The 19,412-nt window shown below is 41.5% G+C and overlaps 1 protein-coding gene across 1 annotated transcript in view; it reads right to left on the bottom strand.

The window, feature by feature from the left end:
• KCNU1 (potassium calcium-activated channel subfamily U member 1) overlaps positions 1 to 18,808 on the bottom strand; it is a 72,108-nt gene extending 53,300 nt beyond the window's left edge. The window contains 14 exon segments of the mRNA XM_090053910.1: positions 1,591 to 1,746; positions 2,183 to 2,252; positions 2,780 to 2,862; positions 3,946 to 4,051; positions 5,677 to 5,787; positions 7,215 to 7,306; positions 8,619 to 8,789; positions 9,666 to 9,741; positions 10,601 to 10,676; positions 11,303 to 11,414; positions 12,359 to 12,449; positions 15,034 to 15,095; positions 15,955 to 16,074; positions 18,638 to 18,808. Coding sequence (XP_089910036.1) covers positions 1,591 to 1,746; positions 2,183 to 2,252; positions 2,780 to 2,862; positions 3,946 to 4,051; positions 5,677 to 5,787; positions 7,215 to 7,306; positions 8,619 to 8,789; positions 9,666 to 9,741; positions 10,601 to 10,676; positions 11,303 to 11,414; positions 12,359 to 12,449; positions 15,034 to 15,095; positions 15,955 to 16,074; positions 18,638 to 18,808 — 1,497 coding nt within the window.
• Positions 18,809 to 19,412: the final 604 nt, after the last annotated feature.

The raw sequence follows: 19,412 nt of genomic DNA, 5'->3' as shown, positions 1-19,412 counted from the left end.
TGGTTTGATTCCAGGGTAGCCATGTCCACTGTGGGAAAACTGCACACCTATAACTCTATTTAGCGACATTATTCTGTTATAGCAGAACAACAAAAGCTAACCTGAGAAGGACAACTCGTTGCATGACAACTTGCAGGATCTGGAAATTTGTTTTCATTTTGCACCCAAGGGAAAGGCTCTAAAGCTTTCCAAGACTCAGGAGAAACAGAATGGTGTTGAAAAGCCTGACATTTAGTAAAAAGTCAGGGTTGTTTTTTGTTTTTAATTTGGTATCCTCTTTTCCCCCAGTTCTGGTCAGCGGTGACCAGCAAGCCCTGCTACTCCAAATTCTGACTGGGTCTAGAAAATGACCTCTCCGGTGTATAGATAAACTCTGTATTTATTTCACAGTCCATTCATTTAGTTTTGCTTAAATACATCCTATGAATGAAAAATCCCAGAAGTCAGAAGGGACAGCATAATGGTCTATTTTAATTGACAATGCCGGGAAATTAAATTCCTGCAGAGTCTACTCGGGGAAGGCAACTCAGCTGGCCACTAGGTGATAGTAAAAGCATACTCAAGCACTAGGAAACATGTGGCTTACTCAGACAACTTAATGCCTACCAGCTTTTTTTTTATTTTTATCTTTTTATTACATCTTGTGACATTGGCTGCGAGAACTGCAGAGCCATTTTTTTGTATTGAAAAGTTAACATGTTGCTTATCAATTTCATTCTTTAATAGGGACAGATCAGGAATAGGAGATGGAAGGAGGCTAAATTCAGACTGACCCCTTTCCAGAGAGACATCACAAGTTCCAAGACTCAGGTAAGTCCCAATTAAATTCTAATTTAAAGGCCTTTAGAGGCCTTGCAATGTCCCTCTCCAAAAGGTGCTCTGAAAGAATAAAACAGGCAGAAAATAAATAAGTACAAGAGGATCCTAAAGTGTGCAAAGCAGGTTATTAACCTCACAGGAACCAAAGAAGGAAAAGTTTGCTCATGTCTCGGCTCATTGACATCAGTTCAAATCCAAAGGTGCCCACGAAGTCATGTGTATTCAGTGTCCTGCACTTCAAAATGGTGGCAGTGGCACTTTAACTAAAGCTCACTGGACAAGTTTTAGTTAAAAGCACCCGGGCTGCCACTTTTGAAGCACAGGGACATTGAATATACAAAGTGCAGAGGCTGCGGGAATGTGCTAACTAACTTGCTCCAGCAGACTTGATTCACCATCCAGTGGTGCCATAATTACAGTGCATCAGAGCAGCGCATCCCCACACGTCTACAAGCACTCCCTAATACTGCAGACGGGCATTTGTGCCCGAAAGCTTGGCATGAACAATTTTTCCAACTATTTAGTTGGTCTAATAAAAGAAATCACCTTTACCTAAAGAACCTTGTTTGCTCTTGTACTGAGTAAACCCTTCGATAAAAATAGTCCCTTGAGTTACTGCATCTGCTCTGCCAATCTAAGACACAGTATGGATAAGGCAAGACTGAAAATACCCATGCAGATTTTTGACTCAAACGAGCATTTCAGATGCATGTATATAGATAAAATTCCCCAAGGCTGCATTTGCACTACTTGGACAAGCAAAGCATTTACCTTAGCACTCTCATTCCTCACAAACAGACTGGTTAGGAGGGTGGACAGGCCTGGAACCAAGCAACTTTGTGCTATAAATCCAAGTTTTAGTTCTGCAAAACAGATGATGCTGTCCCCTATTCTCCAGTCCCAGTTGGGGATGTTCGGCAGGTATGCCTGTCTCCGGATAAGAAAGCAAGAACAAGGGCAGATAAAGTTAGGCAGGCTTACCACGACCCTGAAAAATAAAACTTTCTTCAGTCTTCAGTTTTCAATGCAAAATACGTTTGGGAAAAGAATGGCTTTCTGTTTCTCTAAGAGTATGGTTTACTATGTGCAGTTTGGCAGTACAAAAAAACTGAATCTTTATTTCGATCAATATTTGACAGCAGGCAATAGGAAGTAGGAGAAAAATCCATTTTGATCATTTATTGTTTAGTTATAAGGAGACTCTAGGTCTGTAACTGAAGAAGCAAGATAAATAGGATTCAATCTTGGTCCTGTTGAAGCCAAAGGAAGCTTTAACACTAACATCACTGAGGCCATGGCCTTACTCTGGATGTTGAGTATGACTGACAGACTTACAGACAAACCACAGGAATTACTGTGCTACCTTGTTATGCGACTGGATTATCTGTATGATGACTCTGGTGTTTGGACAGTGATTCTTGATAGAGAGCACCCTGTGAGAAAAAAACATATATACTTCTTGATTTATTTGCCGAGTCACTGAATCTCCATACAAATTATACTGTTTCTAAAGGAAGAGCTCCTACCTATTGAATCACCAGCACCACATACAGCTCCCCCATGCACCCCAGGAGTTGCCCATTCAAATACTGACCCAGCCCAACCTTGCTCAGCATGCGAGAGCTCATGCAATTACTGCACACGGTAGTACACTTGCAAAGCATACCACGGTTTGCTCCAGATAAAGGAGTATGACTCTTTGAGAGCTCCAACATCCTGCATGCATGTGAGAAAGCAAGAACACAAGTCTTTGTGATTGCAGAGACCAAACTGCTGCCAGTTGCCTCCGTTGTCTTGCATAACACCTGGCATCTAAATACGGGAAAACAGTCAGGTGGCCTTAGTGTTCTCCTGCCAGGGAAAAAAAAAAAAAGAGATCGAGCAGAAAGACGAACCCATTTCTTGCAGGTGTTAGTTTCAGCCAGCCAAAGAAAGGAAACATTGGGAGATTTGGCCCTACCTCATAATATTGGAAGTGTCTTCAGTGTAAGGTTCTGAAGAACAAATGTCTGCAAGGATCAGACATGCATTTGCAGATCCCATCTATTTCCCAGGAAAGAAAAGCAGAATGGGGGTTTAATTCCGTATGAAGCACAACAGTCCTCTGTACTAAGCTGATTTTATGGCACGTGTCTTTGGTTTAAAACAAGCCTAGGACCATCCTATCTGTACTGTTTTGGACTGGCATGCAAGACTGAATCACCCCTTAAGATTCAGGAGCCTACAGGCTCCATTCAAGCAACCCATATAGAGCAGGATACAGATTTGCACTGTCAAAATGGTAAAAGGTGATACATTCACAGCTGCTATTCTTAGAACAAGCAGCAGCACTGAAATCTCCCCCAACAGTGAATTGCCAAAAATATTGAAACACTACAGCAGACTAGGAGAGTTCAGTTTCCATCACCTGATCACTTTCTGGCTTTGCCAGTGAGACTGCCAACGCAGGTTCATTTCATTTGTCCTTCGGGAGCTGGAGGGAGGCCTACCAAATGCATTTCACACAGGCCAACACCCAGAAAAGATTGGCCCTGGATTCAGTCTAGTTATTTACATATACTTCTAAAGACTAATAAACCAGATTCCTTCCCTCTTCCTTCATTAGGATATTTTACCGAGAGGCTGCAATGTTAAGAAAAAAAATGTGCCTCCTAAATACACTTCCTATTTTCCAGTCAAACCGAATGAGAAACAAACATGACTCAAACTGCTGATTTTTTAAGTGCTGTTTCTAACCATCAACAAGATTCTCAGAGGTTTAAAACCAGTAATTTAAAGCCAATTTCCAAAACTGCTACATTTCATGGAATTTTATTCATGCCTCTTAAAAGCAGAAAGATCGCAATTTGGTTGTGGCGTTTATTTTTCCCTTTCCATCTTTGCACTTCTTATTCCACTAGGCAGGCAGACATTTAGTAACAGATTCCTACAATCATACTCACGTTGAAAGGGATATAATTCTACAAAGTATTCCTCTGAAATAAATGGGGCTGCTTGCAAAGTAGTCTGCTTAGTGCGAATGTAGGCAAGCCAAATCTAAACATTTGGCTGGAAGGAACTTCTAGCTGGAGACACAAAACTATGGGTCATGAAATGAAAAGGGCAGAAAGAAAAGGGAGTCCTTACCTGAACTCGCTTCAGATCTTCATCGTTCAGTGCAGAACCATGGAAGAAAGTGGTGTAGGGTGAATAGCAATTGAATACAGCTTCTAGCTCGAGGCTAGGAAGCGATCTATGCATTGAAGAAAATACAGAAGAGAAGAGGAAAGCTCTTCAAGTGCTAATACTTATGTTCACAGTCTTTTCAACAATAACATTTGCCATTTAAAAAAAAAAAAAGAAAAAAAAAATCAACCTAATGGGACCGTGACAGGTCAGTGAAGGTGCATCATTTAGACTGCAATAAAAACAAACCTTTGTAAAGCTTAACCACCATGGAAATGTTCCCTGGATTTTCTCTCTTTCTTTTTGTAATTGCAATGAGGATTTTTAAATGAGCCTTTCTACTAAAATGAGCACAGACCAACCCTAGCCCCCTTGTGCTAAAGCATGTGAAATAGAAAGCCAGGGACTAATCCCACCCTTTGCAAGACGTTGGAATCATTTCTCTTCACGCCATACAACACTTCACCTATCTTCCTCTTCTTAAACCTAGTTGCTATATTTTTACTTCTCAGATAGACTTTTTTTTTTAAAACCAGTATTCCAAATGAAAATGTGTTTTGCCCATCTCATAAACTCATAGACTTTAAGGTGAGAAATACCTTCTAAAACATCCATTCGAAGCTTCCATAGGTGCTACGCCATAGAATATCGTCACGTTATTTGTTACTGAGCACAATAAATTATGTTTGACTAAAATATTTTCCATAGGAGTTTTTTTTTTAACTAAGAGTTGAAGACAGCAATAGATGGAGAATCTACCACTTCCCTTGGTAGTTTTCTTGGTAGGATTATTAATCTCCCTCAAAGTTAACAATGTGTGCCTTCCTTTTCATTTGAATTCGCCTGGCTTTAAATTCCAGCCATTGCTTCTTGTTATGCCTCTCTCTGCCAGATTAAAAAGGACTTTACTACCTGGTATATTGCCCCCATGGAGTTAGTTATGCACTATAATCAAATCAATTCTTAATCTTTTATCTGACAAGGTACTTAGACTGAATTATCAATTTAAAGCATTATTTTGCAGTCCTTGAATCATTTTTGTGTCTCATTCCTACAGCTTCTCCAATCCAGTAACTTCTTACAAGTGTTGTCTCCATCATTGGCTCACCACTGATCTCTCCAACACCTCTTGCCAAAATAAAATCATCTTCCCACTTAGTTTTCCACCTCTGAAGGTTCTTCTTTTAGAAACCTGTTCCATGACCTTAGCCAAACAGAAGATGATATTTGTGGGGATAATGCATCTGAAATGCCTAACATGACTTCAGCTCTACCAGCATGGTTCCATTCTCCTTCCTTTTCATACCCCAATATGACTAAATGAGTTATGAGCAACTGGAAGAAAACACTTTTGCCTACAAATATAAAGATGCATGAAAAATTGAGAATACCAACAGCTACCCGACAGCCTATTCTGAGTCCTGCCAAAGTAAAGCAATCTCAGGCAGAGCAAGTCTAAAATATGAATCAAAAAGGAGAGTCATTTTATTTCCTTTAGACAACAATAACAGAAAACATTTCATCACAGAACTTCCCCAGGTGGGAAGGCCTCAGCTGACTCCTATTTTATCATATCTCCCATTAATTAGTTATAAAGTATGACTTCCCTTAGCACAATCCACCTGGCAATTAAACCTTCTAGCATGATCGGGACGTGTATATGACATGTCTTTGAGATACAGAGATACTTACTCTCCCAGAAAGAGTATCTCAGTGCAAATATCTCCCGTGTCCTGGGGCAGGAAGTCTCGCAGGAAAGCAGTCACACTCTCCAGAGTGATATTACCACAGACAACAATATATCTGCAGAAAGAGATTCAGAGAGCCATCTGTCATATTTGGAACCTGTACAGTGTTCGCTACAAACATGGCACCTCCTATAATGATATATTCACTTGTAGTACATTAATCAGTCTTTAGATGTCTCTGAATACTGTACAAACTTCTAGGCAGGCTGCGGTCCCAGTCATGTACAGCAAAGGTTTGGAACCAATTTGTGTCTGTAACTGTGACTGTGATTCCATATATCATGATCCTGCCCATGGAAAGATTTATTTTGCAAACAAAAGGAGTGCCTGTACATGAGCATGAAGGCTGCTCCAACACGCTGTAATTACAGCACGTTGGAGAAGACTCAATTAATCAAGTGTGTTGGAGCCTAGTGAATTCCCCATTCCAGCAGCCTCCTGAGTCTCTTGTATCAGCATCCCCACTCTTTGAAATGGCAGTGGGGGCACTTGAACTAAAAGTCCCAAGGGTGCTATTTAAATGGTTTAGATGTAAGAAGGGGGGGGGGGAATAATTTAGGAGGGACTAGGATAAAAGAAGTTTGAGAGGAGAGTTAATTGCAGAAAGAAGATACCAGGTATCAGAGGGCTAGTTAATCTAACACGCATAGGTGTAACAAGATCCACTGGCTAGAAGATCAAAAAACTTCAACCAGTTCTATTGAAAAGAGATGAAGCAGTGAAGAGTATGTTAGCAAAGCATGTTTCAATCTGAGAGTGGTTTTCTTGTTTCATCTGACTTAGCTCTAATTTATCTAGCTGTTAACTGCTAGAGGTAGATGTGGTGATAAGGACCATGTTTGACAGACAGAAAGTTTTTGGATTTCGTTCAAGCTCTTCTTTGAGGATTATTTTACTCCTTGTTTCTTCATTTCCTACACCCTGGCTGCATTTACATGTGCAATTAATTCAAAGCAATAAATTCTGGAGCATTTTGAGCTGGAGTAAGTTACTCCCAGGCATAGCAACTATACATGCACCCAGGACAGCAGCAATTTCAGCCAGCAGTTTACACCAGGGCCAGGAGCATGAAAGGGATCAGCCCCAGGCTCCAAATGGCAGCGCTGGGTGACAGAGGGGCTGGCTGGAGCACAAGAGTGCTGAAAATGCAGAGCCATGTGGATAGGTAGCAGGCAGCAGTCTGGTTCCCTGCTGGGTGGGCCAACTATACACAATTTATGCTTGCAGTCGGCGTCTACATGTGTGTTTAATTGCAGTTAATTACCCTTCCGTAAGTCGTCATGTCTCTGACAGTACTGTTGGGGAGTACTATCTTACAGATGTGTTAATTAGTTTACTGCCGCTGAATAGTGTTGCATGTGTAGACAGTGTCGCTTAACTCCGCAGTTAGTCTAATCCGGAGTTAAGTGCATATGTAGAGGTGCCTCCTGTCTACTAAACTAATATTTGTTTTTCAAAGACAATAAAAACAGTCACACTTACTTTCTTCCTTTTACCACCTTGTAGGACCCTTCATATTTTTTGTTGCTTCCAACAACATCTGCAATTTCAGGGATGAAATTTGCAAACAGGACCTAAAGTGTCATGAAATACAAAATACTTACAGACACCTTTGCCTTTTCCACCCATGCTAAATTTCAGCATTAGGAGCCATGGCAGCCTCAGATTTGCTTCCTAACCCCACCAGTACCAAGTGGTGAAATGCACGCTGTATAATAGTGTGCTATACGGATAGTGCAATCAATGCATTAGCCCCAGGGATCCAGCCACACCAGTATCCAGGCTCCAACCTTGGCCAATGTTAACAGCTTTAAAACCAAGCGAAAGCATCCCTGTAAGAAGGGGAAAGTCATCCTATGGGAATATATTGGGAGGATAATTTAATTCAGTTCCAACTTCTCCGAAGCTACATCAGGGACTCTGAGCAAATCTTTCCTTTGTATCGACTGTCTGTCTGTAAAAAGGGGATAAAAAACTTTCCTGACCTCAGTGTTGTGAAGATAAAATCTATTAAAATGGTCAGAGCCAGTGGCTGAGTACAATGTAGTGGGCAGATAACATTTTTTCCCCCAGTTCCAGTTAGTTAAAGCTGGCCCGGTCTACACATGCACTTTAATACACATTAGCTGATTTTAATGTAGATTCAAGTGTCACTTAAGGCATTTTTGTGTGTGTTGGGATGCAGCGCCAGGTGCTTTTAATTGGTGAGTTGCGCTAATTGAAAGTACCGGCACGTCACATGCATCAGCATCACCGTGCATCCCAGTGCTGAAAAAATGGTGGCAGGTGCTTTGAACTAAAGCTCATTGGATACGTTTTATTTCAAAGAGCCCTACTGCCATTTTTTCAGTGCGGAGCTGCGTGACAACGCTGACACATGTGACACGCTGCTGGAGTGCATCAATTTCCATATTCCAGCAGACTCGATTAATTGCTAAATTTCCAGAGCATCGGAGCAGGCGCCATGCATGTGTAGGAGCCCTTAAACACCATGCTCTTTAGTTAATGTGCATTAAGGAAAGCTTATACACATTTTCCTAGTACTTTGCAATAGAGGTACTAGATTTAGTTAATGCACATCAACTAAAACATGTTCATGCATGTGTAGATGCACCCACTGAGTCTCTGTTCCAAAGCCTGAGGTTTCTTCATTGAATTTTTGGTGGTGGTGGTAGTAAATATTTGCTAAAAAAAAATGTCTGCATCAGCTTATAGCCAAATACTTTTTGCATTGTGCTAAGATCAACCCTCTAAGATCTAGTTTGGTCATAAAAGCCGCTCAGGCCATCATCGTTCACAGCTCACCCCTGAATACGAGTACCGGCACCCAAATCATTTAATTCCAGAGAAGTGGTCAGACACAGAAAGGAGAGAAGCATTTCTTACCAACCCGCCAATGATGAAGAAAATCATGGAAACACGACCAAGGCAAGTTTTAGCTACAACATCTCCATAGCCAACAGTTGACATAGTTGCCATTATCAAGTACAAACAATCAAAATAGCTCAGGAACTGAGAATTGTCATAATTGATCCAAGGATCTCCAGAATTCTCCACCTAGCAGGAAAAAAATTGAGACAGAAAGAGTAGGGAGAATTCAGATAAGGTCATCTGCCATTAATAATACATTTAGGTCCAGCGTGAAAGGGTGCATCTTGGAAAGTTCTGGTGGAGTACCACTTCTGTTGCTGATCCATGCAACTTTGGTTCTCTCAGGGATGAAACAGTCATACTTTTGGTAATGGACCTGCTGCTTATTGCCCAGCAGGAGTTACAGTACTCCTTCACTGCTGACAAACCAGCTAGAAGATTCATCAGGTGCCATGTTCCAACTCACAAATATATACCCGGGTTCTCAACCACCTCCTTCTGTTACCCGAACAAGGGTGTGAAGCCTCTTTGCCAGAAGTTATGGTCTGAAGCCAGATTTATGTATAATAAACAAGCACAATTGTAGCTACATCAATGTAGCTAACCTGGTGTAAAACACAAATGACCCTATACAACACCAATTTAAAATGGAGCTTATACCAGTACATTTTAGTCTGGTAACATATGCAAGTTAAGTTGGACCAGTGTCCACTTCCCAGGTGCAGTACATCTACATCAGGCACTTAAGATGATGTTGCTATAATAATGCAGATAGTGACAATATCCTGACTATAAATAGGCTCTGAACCTTAGATAGCCTATGCCCTTCTCCATTAATTTCTGAACCTGTATACATTTTCCTTGGGGCTGCTACAGCTAAGAGAAAACACCTTCCCCCTTTTGTCCCATTTTTCACTGAAGGCAATTTTATAGCAGGCTTTGCACTTAAACAGTACTCCCTTTCTACCTTTCCCAAGTGAAAGGCTGCTAAATGTACCCTCAAAGCATCTGTCTTAGTACTGACTCGTGGTCCCTAGAAAATGTGTAGCTGATTGTACGTACCAGGTGAATAAACCCTGCAGATGTGAGCCAGGTGCTGAGAAATACAGCTAACAGTTTGACCAGCTTGATTGAATTACTGGGGATAGGAGGGGAAAAAACATGTATGAGAATGAGCTATGTAAAAATTACAGCTTCCTGCATGACCCCGAAGTCACTTATTCAAGTCAAAATACTGTCCTATCAGGTGTAGTATGACACAGAAACATACTGTGTATGACTTTAAGGGACTTCATAGGTCACTGAGTCCAGCCTCCTACTATCATAGGGTGTTTATAGACATACTCTGGTAGGTGGTGGGGGGGTGGGGCATGCTTTAAATTAGTGAGGTTCCAACAGTCACACTAATTAAAGCACCTGGACCATTGTGTACATCAGTGTCCCTGCACTGAATCAGGCCCTCTGTTCATAACTCATCTTCCCTATCATTTAATGGGGGTCCCAGCTGCTTATTCATTGAGGCTCTGATTTTCTGTAAATGCACAGTTCCCTCTTGCTGATACTAGTGAGAGTTGCTTTGTGTGTAGTGGGGGAGAAAAGGTCCCAGTAACTGGCCATTTCCCAGATAATATTATAAAATAATTTCCCAAACAAGACAAGCCGCACTGCTACAAAATTATTTGTACCATAATTTGTATTTGGGTACCATTCGCTCTATAGGCCTGATGCATCAGCAGCACCATGCTTAATAACTATACAGTGTTTTAGAAAAGTGGCAGCGTGGTGAATGAGTGATGATTCAGCCTCAGAAGGTTTAATGAACCAAGACACAGGCTTGGATGTCCACCCAGGCACTTGTACCCACCAAACAAAAATGAAACACTCATGGGGAAAGGCTCCCACTTCGTGAGCTGTCATTCATGATTTTGGTCCAACTGCTAAGCCAGCCAAAATATAGGAACTGGGAGTAGATGACATGTGATTGAACTTTGGCTTACCTGGTCTTGGTGATCTTCAGAAACTGCAATATTTTGGGAAGTTCTAGCAACCTGAGTGCTCGCAAAAATCGAAAACCTATAGGATCAAAAAAGGAAGAAATCAGAGAAAGGACCCATCTAACAACAAGATCTTGTGCATGTGTGCACTTCTATTTCCATCTACAGCGGATGCCATATCCAACTGGCTACAGACGGTGAAATTCACTGCTACTCACAAGCATAGTCGTCTCTTGAGTTCCACTTAAGGCCTCAGAAGAGGCTTGTGTTATGAAAAAAGATAAGGAATTAGGTTCCTTAAGCTCCATCTTGAATGCCTAAATGAAGCTCAAGTGACACCCAGGCCATATGGACTTAACCCCAGATGGTACAGAAGCACTCTTACTGGAAGCACTGTGTTCTTTTCACTGAACTCCTCAAGTGAGTAACATTTCATATAGCTGCTCAGATGCTCAGTGAAGCACAGTATTAAAAGTTAAGCAGATCGATAGAGCGGAGTGGAAGGAAGGGTTGTACAGGCCTTGATCCAAATCTCTGACAAGGTGGGGAATTTTTTTCCAACCAGGCCTAGTTCTGATCCCATTCACAAAAGAGAAGTCAAGATGGAGGACAAAACCTCCATCTCTCTACAGGAAAACATAAGAGGCTTTGAAATAAGAAATGAAATAAATGTGATGGGAAACTGTATTCTGATCTCAAACTTACCAAGCCAGTTCCTCTTCAAATAATAGGAGGCACAGACTGGAGGAATAGTGAAGAAATCCACAATGGAGTTCAGCTCCAGCCAGAATTTCAGCTTGTCGTCAGCTGCCAAGAACTACAGGCCATATAGAAAGCCAGACAGCATGAGAATGGCATAAAAGTGGGTCATATCAGAGCAGAAAGGAGAGCGCAGCCCTTTTTATGAACTCCCTCTCTGAGTCAGAGACCCACTAGGGCCAAAAAGCCTGTGTCAAGCTAGTGTAGCCGAGGCACACCACTCTTGATAGCTAATGAATGATGTACCAGGGAACAATGGGGCTAGTAATGCCTTTGACTTCCCAGCCTGAATGACCATGTGCCCATTTACAGCTTGGAAGTGGACTTCACACGCCCAGAGTCGGTGTCAAATTCATGTCCCAGAAGCCACCACTCTAGCACCCAGCCCAACCTTTGCTCTTGTGGGTACTCATTTAATAATTTGTTTTCTTTCAAAGTAATGCACTTTGTGACAATTAGCTGACCTGCGCCGACTTCAGTGGAGAATGCAGTTACAAGAAGGGGGAATTTGGTCCATTGTCTCACAGGTGTAGTACTGATGTCTCCCTCTTTTTCTCTTCATTCTCATTTATCTGCATGTCTCCCTGTATGGTCTTTTATTTTTTTACGGCAGCTACAACTACGCTACCACATCCCAGAAGACAACGGACTAAAAAATCCAGAGGCTGGCAATCGCAACCCAAATAGGTCATAAGGAAAATCTCCCTTTCTATAGACTTGGACAAAATTCCAGTGTCAAAATGTAAGATGAAAAGACAATTTGCATCAATGCAGTTAACAGTATTTCAGCAGATGGTACACTGTGATCCACGCCATGCAAGGGAGCAGAGAAGGGAAATCTAGCTAACTGATTAAATGTTTTGAGGATTAGTGCAGGGGAATGTATGATTCCTGATGAGAGCTGCAAAATAATTTGAAGGTGTTGACGGTACAAAACTAGGTGGAAATATGCAACATTCAGGCCAATTATTACAACTGACCTTTAATGCACAATGCCCTTACCCGTAATCCAAAATAGAAGAGGAAGAAGGTGTTGAAGCCCATATCTACAGGAAGGGTTTCATCTGGGAACGAGCTGAAGTATTCTATAGGTCTAAGGGAGGAAAGGTCACTGTTATTTGCACGAACTCCCAGGGTGCTTTAAACAGTTAAGCCCTGATCCAAAACCCATTGCAGCTACAAGAAAAACACCTAAGAGCTTTAGTGGATCAGGTTTTATTTTGGATGTGAAATTTCCCCCACACTATGGGTAAAGGACTGCATTTTATCAAGCAACTTAAATCTCTGCTTACTCAGAGAGTGAGGGTGTATAAACAATATCGCATTTCCATTAACATTGCTGAGTTAGTTACAAGATTCAGATCCCTTTACATGTTGTTTAAATTAATTGAAAATGACGATTTCATACACAGTATTTAATCAAACAGGGTGAAACCTTGGCTGCGCTGAAAAGAATGGCAAGACTTCAGTGGGGCATTAAATTAAAGGCTAAATTCTCACACCCCAATCACTGGCATGCTACCTGGATCTGGCTGGCAGTGAGGGGCGATGTAGGAGCTGGCCGTGCATCTGAAAGCCAAATGAAGCCTCCCCCATGGTCGGGGAATTTTTGGGTGGAGAGATCTGGCCAGTTAATCTTGCCCTCTAAGTCAAACAGCATAAACACTGAGTTTAACCTGGAGGGTGTAATGCTATTCATGGAGTGAAGAGTACATAAATAATCTTAACTGCTTGTTTATGCCTTGAAAAGAAACTCTTTTCCCTCTGAAGCTACTCTGAGCTGTTTGGCAGCTTTCTAATGTCTTGGGATTAAACACAATATCGGATTGCACTTGATGTATAATTCTGCTTCTGAGGTTTGCCCCTGCTGATTGAATTCACTTCAGATTGTTCCAGGGCTTTTATATTTTATTTATTTTGTTTTAACATTCCATTTTATTTTTCTGATGTTATGCACCAGTCAAAATAAAATGCTGAGAAACAATGCCGTGGCATATTAAATCGATCAAAAGGTTTTACATATTAATATCTTTTTACCCCTGGGCACTTCCTCTACAATATATGCATTCAAGTGCAGATTGATAGGGGCCATGCCATGCTTTAGTACTCAGTCTAGTTATTTTATTTCAGTCAAGTTGTTTACCAAGGGCTAGGTTTTCCAAAAGACCTTAATTCCCACCAAGAATAGGTGGCCAGATTTAAAGAAAGCTCAGTGGCTGGGTGTACAGCAGGTGCTGAGCTCCATTAAAAATTTAACTATATAAATGTCACAGTGGGAGCTGCCAGGCTTCAGCCACCAGTTCTCATTTAAGTGCCAAAATGCACTTTTCAAGTTTGGTCCTCATTTTGCTGCTGAGCACTTGTGAGTTTGAGCATCTAAATCCACGAACAGGAAAGGAAAAGAAATATAGTTTAAGGAAACTTGAATAAGTACAGCAAAAAAAATGCTCTGAGGATGTTTTCTTTTTCCATTACACTATATAATCAGTAAATGTAGTTATATTGCAATTATAGTGTAATTACACCGAAGTTCTGCTTTTAATGTCTGTAATTATTACTAAATTTAAATAACTGGAAGGTTAACTAAATGAGTGAGTGATTGCAGTGTAAATACAATGTTCCTTAAATATAAAAATCTGTGCCGTACCCATGAAATCAAAAGAGTTAGGAAGTGCTAACTATATTAAATGTTAACTTTCTGCTTCCCTTGGCTAAAGGCAACATAAAGCAAAAACTGTAACAGTTGCAGTGGAACAACTATAGTGTAACAACTATGTAATTACAGGCACACTATGAAATGAAATGAAATGACTGCCTTATGTTGGGCACTGTTAGCTCAAACCATCTTGTCACTGTCCATTTTCAATAGTATATACAGGCATACCTTGGAGATATTGCGGGTTCGGTTCCAGACCACTGCAATAAAGCGAATATTGCAACAAAGCGAGTCACACAAATTTTTTGGTTTCCCAGTGCATATAAAAGTTATGTTTACACTATACTGTAGTCTATTAAGTGTGCAATAGCATTATGTCTAAAAAAAAATGTACATATCTTAATTAAAAAAATACTTTATTGCTAAAAATGCGAAGTGAGCAAATGCTGTTGGAAAAATGGCGCTGATAGACTTGCTCGAGGCAGGGTTGCCACAAACCTTCAATTTGTAAAAAACCGCAATATCTGCGAAGCGCAATAAAGTGAAGCGCAATAAAACGAGGTATGCCTATATCAAACAGGATAGCAATTGCTGCCTACTTTCCTATGCCAGAGCATACCATGAGATACCACCAAAATTTCCTATTTATTATGACTTTCCTCCAAGCAGGAGCTACACATAAAAACAGACTCTTCCTTCCTAAAATGTTAACTTGTTTTTTGTGGAAGCACAGAGGGACTGACATTTCTTAGATATTCCAAACGAATCTGTGCAGGAACCAATTCTGCTGACTGCATCATCAATAAAATAATCAGCCATATCCTCTATTGCTATGGCTGACCTAAGCAGCAGAATGAACACAGCTGGATTTTGCAAGCTAAACAGCAAAATGTTGTTATACATGAAACTGGAAAGACGCATCTAAAATTGACTTTGAATTGTTTGCATTTTCCCCCCAACTTCTTCCTCTGTAAGAGGAAGCAAAGAACACTTTGGATAAAAACATCTGCATTCCACTTACGAGGCACAGTTGATAATGTAGATAATGAGGGATCCAATGCTCATTAGGAACACCAGTATCACCTAAAAGACAAGTTAAGGAGGAGGCTGTCACAAAGGTCTGCTTGCCTGTTCGATACTAGCTTAGATCCAAAAGCACACTTAGTGTCCTGCACACGTTGTTTGTTTGCAACTTGGAGGAGAGAATTGAGGAAGGAAGGAAGAGAACTGCCATCATGATCGACTCCACTGCTGGCAGTTTCAGTCAAGTGTTAAGCACCAAACAAGCTCTGGGGATCGAGTCCCTCTGATTATCCACAAAAGACTGTGCCTTTCTAACCTGTGACTCCACCCAGATATGGAGGGAGCAGGGTTTATCATAGATTTCATAGACGTTGGGGCTGGAAGGGACCTCAAAGATCACCAGGGGCAGGAAGTCAGCTAGGGACAAAGGATCCCAGCAAGATAAACACCCATTTATGCATTTCTGCCATTTCATTTTACACTCCCTCTGCATATGGAGGCTCCACATCTTCCTCCCAAGCTAGTCTGTATTACCAGGTGATTGGAGGACACTCTGTGAATTGTGTTGTATGAGCTGCAAAAGTGATGCTGCTTTAGCTTTGTGCACAAAACTTGGGTTTTGATTTGCCTGTGAGAACCTCAAAAGACCAGCTATGGCAGGGATGGGCAATTATTTTGGACAGTGGGTCACTTACTGAGTTTTAGCAAGCCATCAAAGGCCACATGATAGGCAGCCAGGGGCAGATAAAAACATTTTCTAAATTTTTAGGGGCCCCATGGGCCAGACAGAATGGCCTGGTGTGCTGCATCTGGCCCCTGGGTGGCATTTTGCCCACCACCCCCAGGCTAAGGGGTCCTTGGATAGCTATGCCTCATCCTGCCCTGCGGGGTAGGAAGCTTGTGTCAAGCAATCACTTACCAGAACTCTCCCCACAAAAGTTTGAGCGGATAGCATCATCTGCACCCTCTCATGGAAAGCTCCTTTCCAGAGGATTGAACTTTGTTTCTTTCGGTACAGCTGGTGAGCATCTTTTTTATTCTTTCCCTAGGACAGATGCAAATAGATTGGGATCCTAGACCTGCTTGAGGTTGCACTGCTTCACAGGACTTTTAAAGTCATACACCCACCACATTAGCACAGCCAGACAAAACAGAGCGCTGGTTTGGTCCATAGGCCGCAGGTCTCATGAGCGAGGCAAAAGGGAGACTTGCCTCGACTGACGTGGCAGGAACCAGACTGAGCTTTACCATACTGGAACGGTCTAGATGCAGATTTTACATGTACTTGCTTGCACATTACCACCACATTTTGCTCTGCCATGTAGAAACCACAACTTTACAATGGACTTTCTTAATAGGTGGTTGAAGTCTGATGAAAAAAAAAGATTTCACAAAAAACAAACAGACACAAACCCACAAGTACACACAGACAAGTATACAGTGTGTAAGTGTAGGCACACACCCCAATATTCACAGGTATGCACACACATGGTGAACACAAACGTGCATATGTATACACAAACATGCATAATCCAACAAATACCCATAATTGTTCGTATGTACGTAAACACAGATGCAGGCATCCACAAATGCAAACAATTTTAGTACAACGTCTGCACACACACACCCATGTACACACACGTGACAGCAGCCCAAAGTGAAAACAGAAAAGGCATTTTTTCCTACAGAGGCCACAAAGCTTTGTCACCATCAATAAGCTGCAAGAACTGTGCAAGTTAAATCAATGATGCTGGGATAAACAAACTTCACAATCCCAGGCATCAGATGGTTGTCTCCCAGGAAAAGAGGCCATTTTGTCCTCATGCAAAGTACCATGAATCTGATCAGATCCTTTATGTTTCTTAGTGGTTTTGTTTGCCTTCCTCTAAGGCATCATGTAAGGGTTACTTGGAGGTGGGACACAGGACTAGCTGGAGCAACTGTCTGACACAGAAAGGGTGAAGTCTAGCTTCTCATGAATATTTTATTCCAACAACCCTGATGTAACGGCCTCATTAGGCTGAAGAAAAATGCCGAGAGCTAAATGCATTTGGAGTGAAGTTGCAGGACTCCTGTTTGGATGCTGCTCCCACTCACAGCAGGAAAGGATCCTGCCTGTGGCCTCTGGGCCATCTCTAAGCTATACTCTCATGCGTGTCCTGGGACATGCCACTTCTCAGGCTTTGTCTGAAGATGGCCTAAAGAATTCACCCTTCTTTTCCTCTTGTATGTGAACCCAGCATCCCAGCAGTGGGATAAGAAATGTCCTGGCAACATCAGTTTGCACCCTTCTTGTCCTGTGGATACAGCTATTAACCGCTAAAGCAAATAATGAAGGTTTATGCTGTGGGTAGAGATCAGTAAGCACGTTCCCCTGCCAAGCACAATATTCAGACACCTGCATTTTAGACTGGATTGTCCATGAATTTCCTTTCCTTTTTTATCCACTTCTGGCAGTTCAGCTCTCTGTACCTTACAGCATACATCAAACCAAGCCCTATGTCTTCTCTCCTCCAAGTTCCCCAAGTGCTACTGGCAGCCAGTGAGCCAACAAGGAGGAACCAAACCCCATCTCTGCTGCAGCAGCCAAAAAGATGCCAGATGATCAGAAATTAATTTAATTCTCTGGCAAACAGAGATGCCTACTAGGTTGCCAGCAGCACAGGTGTTCCCCTCATTTTCCACCTACGCAACCCAGGTGAGTGGGTGATAACATCAAACCCCCTCCTGCAAGTGATGGGAGGATGTGGCATGCCACAGCAGCGGGAGGGAGCTTGATATGATTTAAGGAAGATGACCTGGAGACATTTGAATTCTTTTGGTATCAGGTCATTAAGCAACCTGGGTGTGTAATATGAACAAAAAGCTTTTCAAGCATCATAATGTTAATGAATTTTGAGTGACTGTGTGAATAATGAGCAACTGCGTCTGTGCATGCAAGACGAAGGTTTTCTAAAGGAGTCTAAAAAAGTTAAGAGCTGAAATGTACTCAGAATGACACAGTTGCCCCGAGCTCCTTTGAAAATCTGACCTGGTGTTTATATATTTGTATGGGAGACAGACATTATAGGCATGTTTGTGTGTACTGGATATATGCCATCATACTGAGTTTGGGTTTAAGCATGCGAGTGTAAATGTGAATGTGCATGTGTATGGATAATTGTATATATTCATGAAAAGGGGAATACAACTTGTGCATGAGTATGTTTGTGGGTATTTGGAGGTGTGCATGTGTGTGGGCATTCTCATTGTCTGTATGGGAATATTCTTTAGTGTGTAGGAGGGGCAAACTTCAATATATTTTGTGCCTTGAAACATATGTTGACAAAAATCACCCTCCACCTCCTCACCTGTGATTTGACAGCAATCCCAAACACAATACCCTCCCTCACAATACATAATACATATGCTCTGAACACACGCTGTGCTCAGCACAGTACAGAAAAGGATCTAGTCAGAGACAGACTTTCTTGTTCAGAGCATAATTACAAGTAGTCTTTGTTCTTCTGAAGCCAATTTTTAAAAGGCTGCAAACTTTCAAGATTTCTGTTTTCCCCATTTAGCACTTAAGTGTAAGCTTCTTCAAGAAGACTTGGTATTACCTTTCTCCTTCGAGTATATTCCGAGATGAAAATGTATACTTTTTTGGCTATCCTGGCAGCTATTATGACCACCAGGCCTCCCACAAAAACTGACAGAGAGGATATGATAAAAGGCAACCGGACATTCTGTGTAGAGCTGGTCTCGGGCCCATTCAAACGTTTATAAGGCATTTGCCTTTTCCTTCCTTTTCTTCCTCGACTACCTCCACTGCTCAGCTACAATGTTCTAACGTACCTAATGCTTTTGTGATGTCATTATGATGTCACCATCAACTCTCAGCACTGTGAGGTCATTGGGATGAGAAAGAAAGGACAGGCAGCAATGTAAAAACAGGACCTGGATCCAAACTCCCTCATAACAGGAAGTAATTAGAATATGGGTTGTGAATCAAGCGGTTCTCTTAATAACTTTCTATGCTGCTGTGAGCTTTATGAACTAGTAAATCCTCCACTGAAAACTTTTCAAGCAGTTCTTCTTCCATAGATTCTGATATTGTATTATTATTCTTATGACTGACAGAAATGATCATTTTGTAGTTAAGCAATCAGATTAGGTTTTAAGAGAGCTTGGTTCAATTGCTGGCTCTTACACAGCTTTTTACATATGAATTTGAATCACTTGAGCTTTCTGAGCCTTAGATACCCCTCTAAAAATGTGGATAGTAATTCTGTCTTTCTTCTACTCCTTGTTCAGCTTATCTACTTATCTTTAGGACAAGTACAGCCTCTCAGGGCACTTTGTACAGCACCTTGCACAACAGGGCCCTGATTTCAG

The sequence above is a fragment of the Crocodylus siamensis genome, chromosome 6 (assembly GCF_052110815.1).
Source record: "Crocodylus siamensis isolate JL-2025a chromosome 6, ASM5211081v1, whole genome shotgun sequence".
Classification (NCBI taxonomy): domain Eukaryota; kingdom Metazoa; phylum Chordata; order Crocodylia; family Crocodylidae; genus Crocodylus; species Crocodylus siamensis.
The sequence above is the reverse complement of the archived record's forward strand: the minus strand, read 5'-3'. Positions and strand labels throughout refer to the sequence as shown.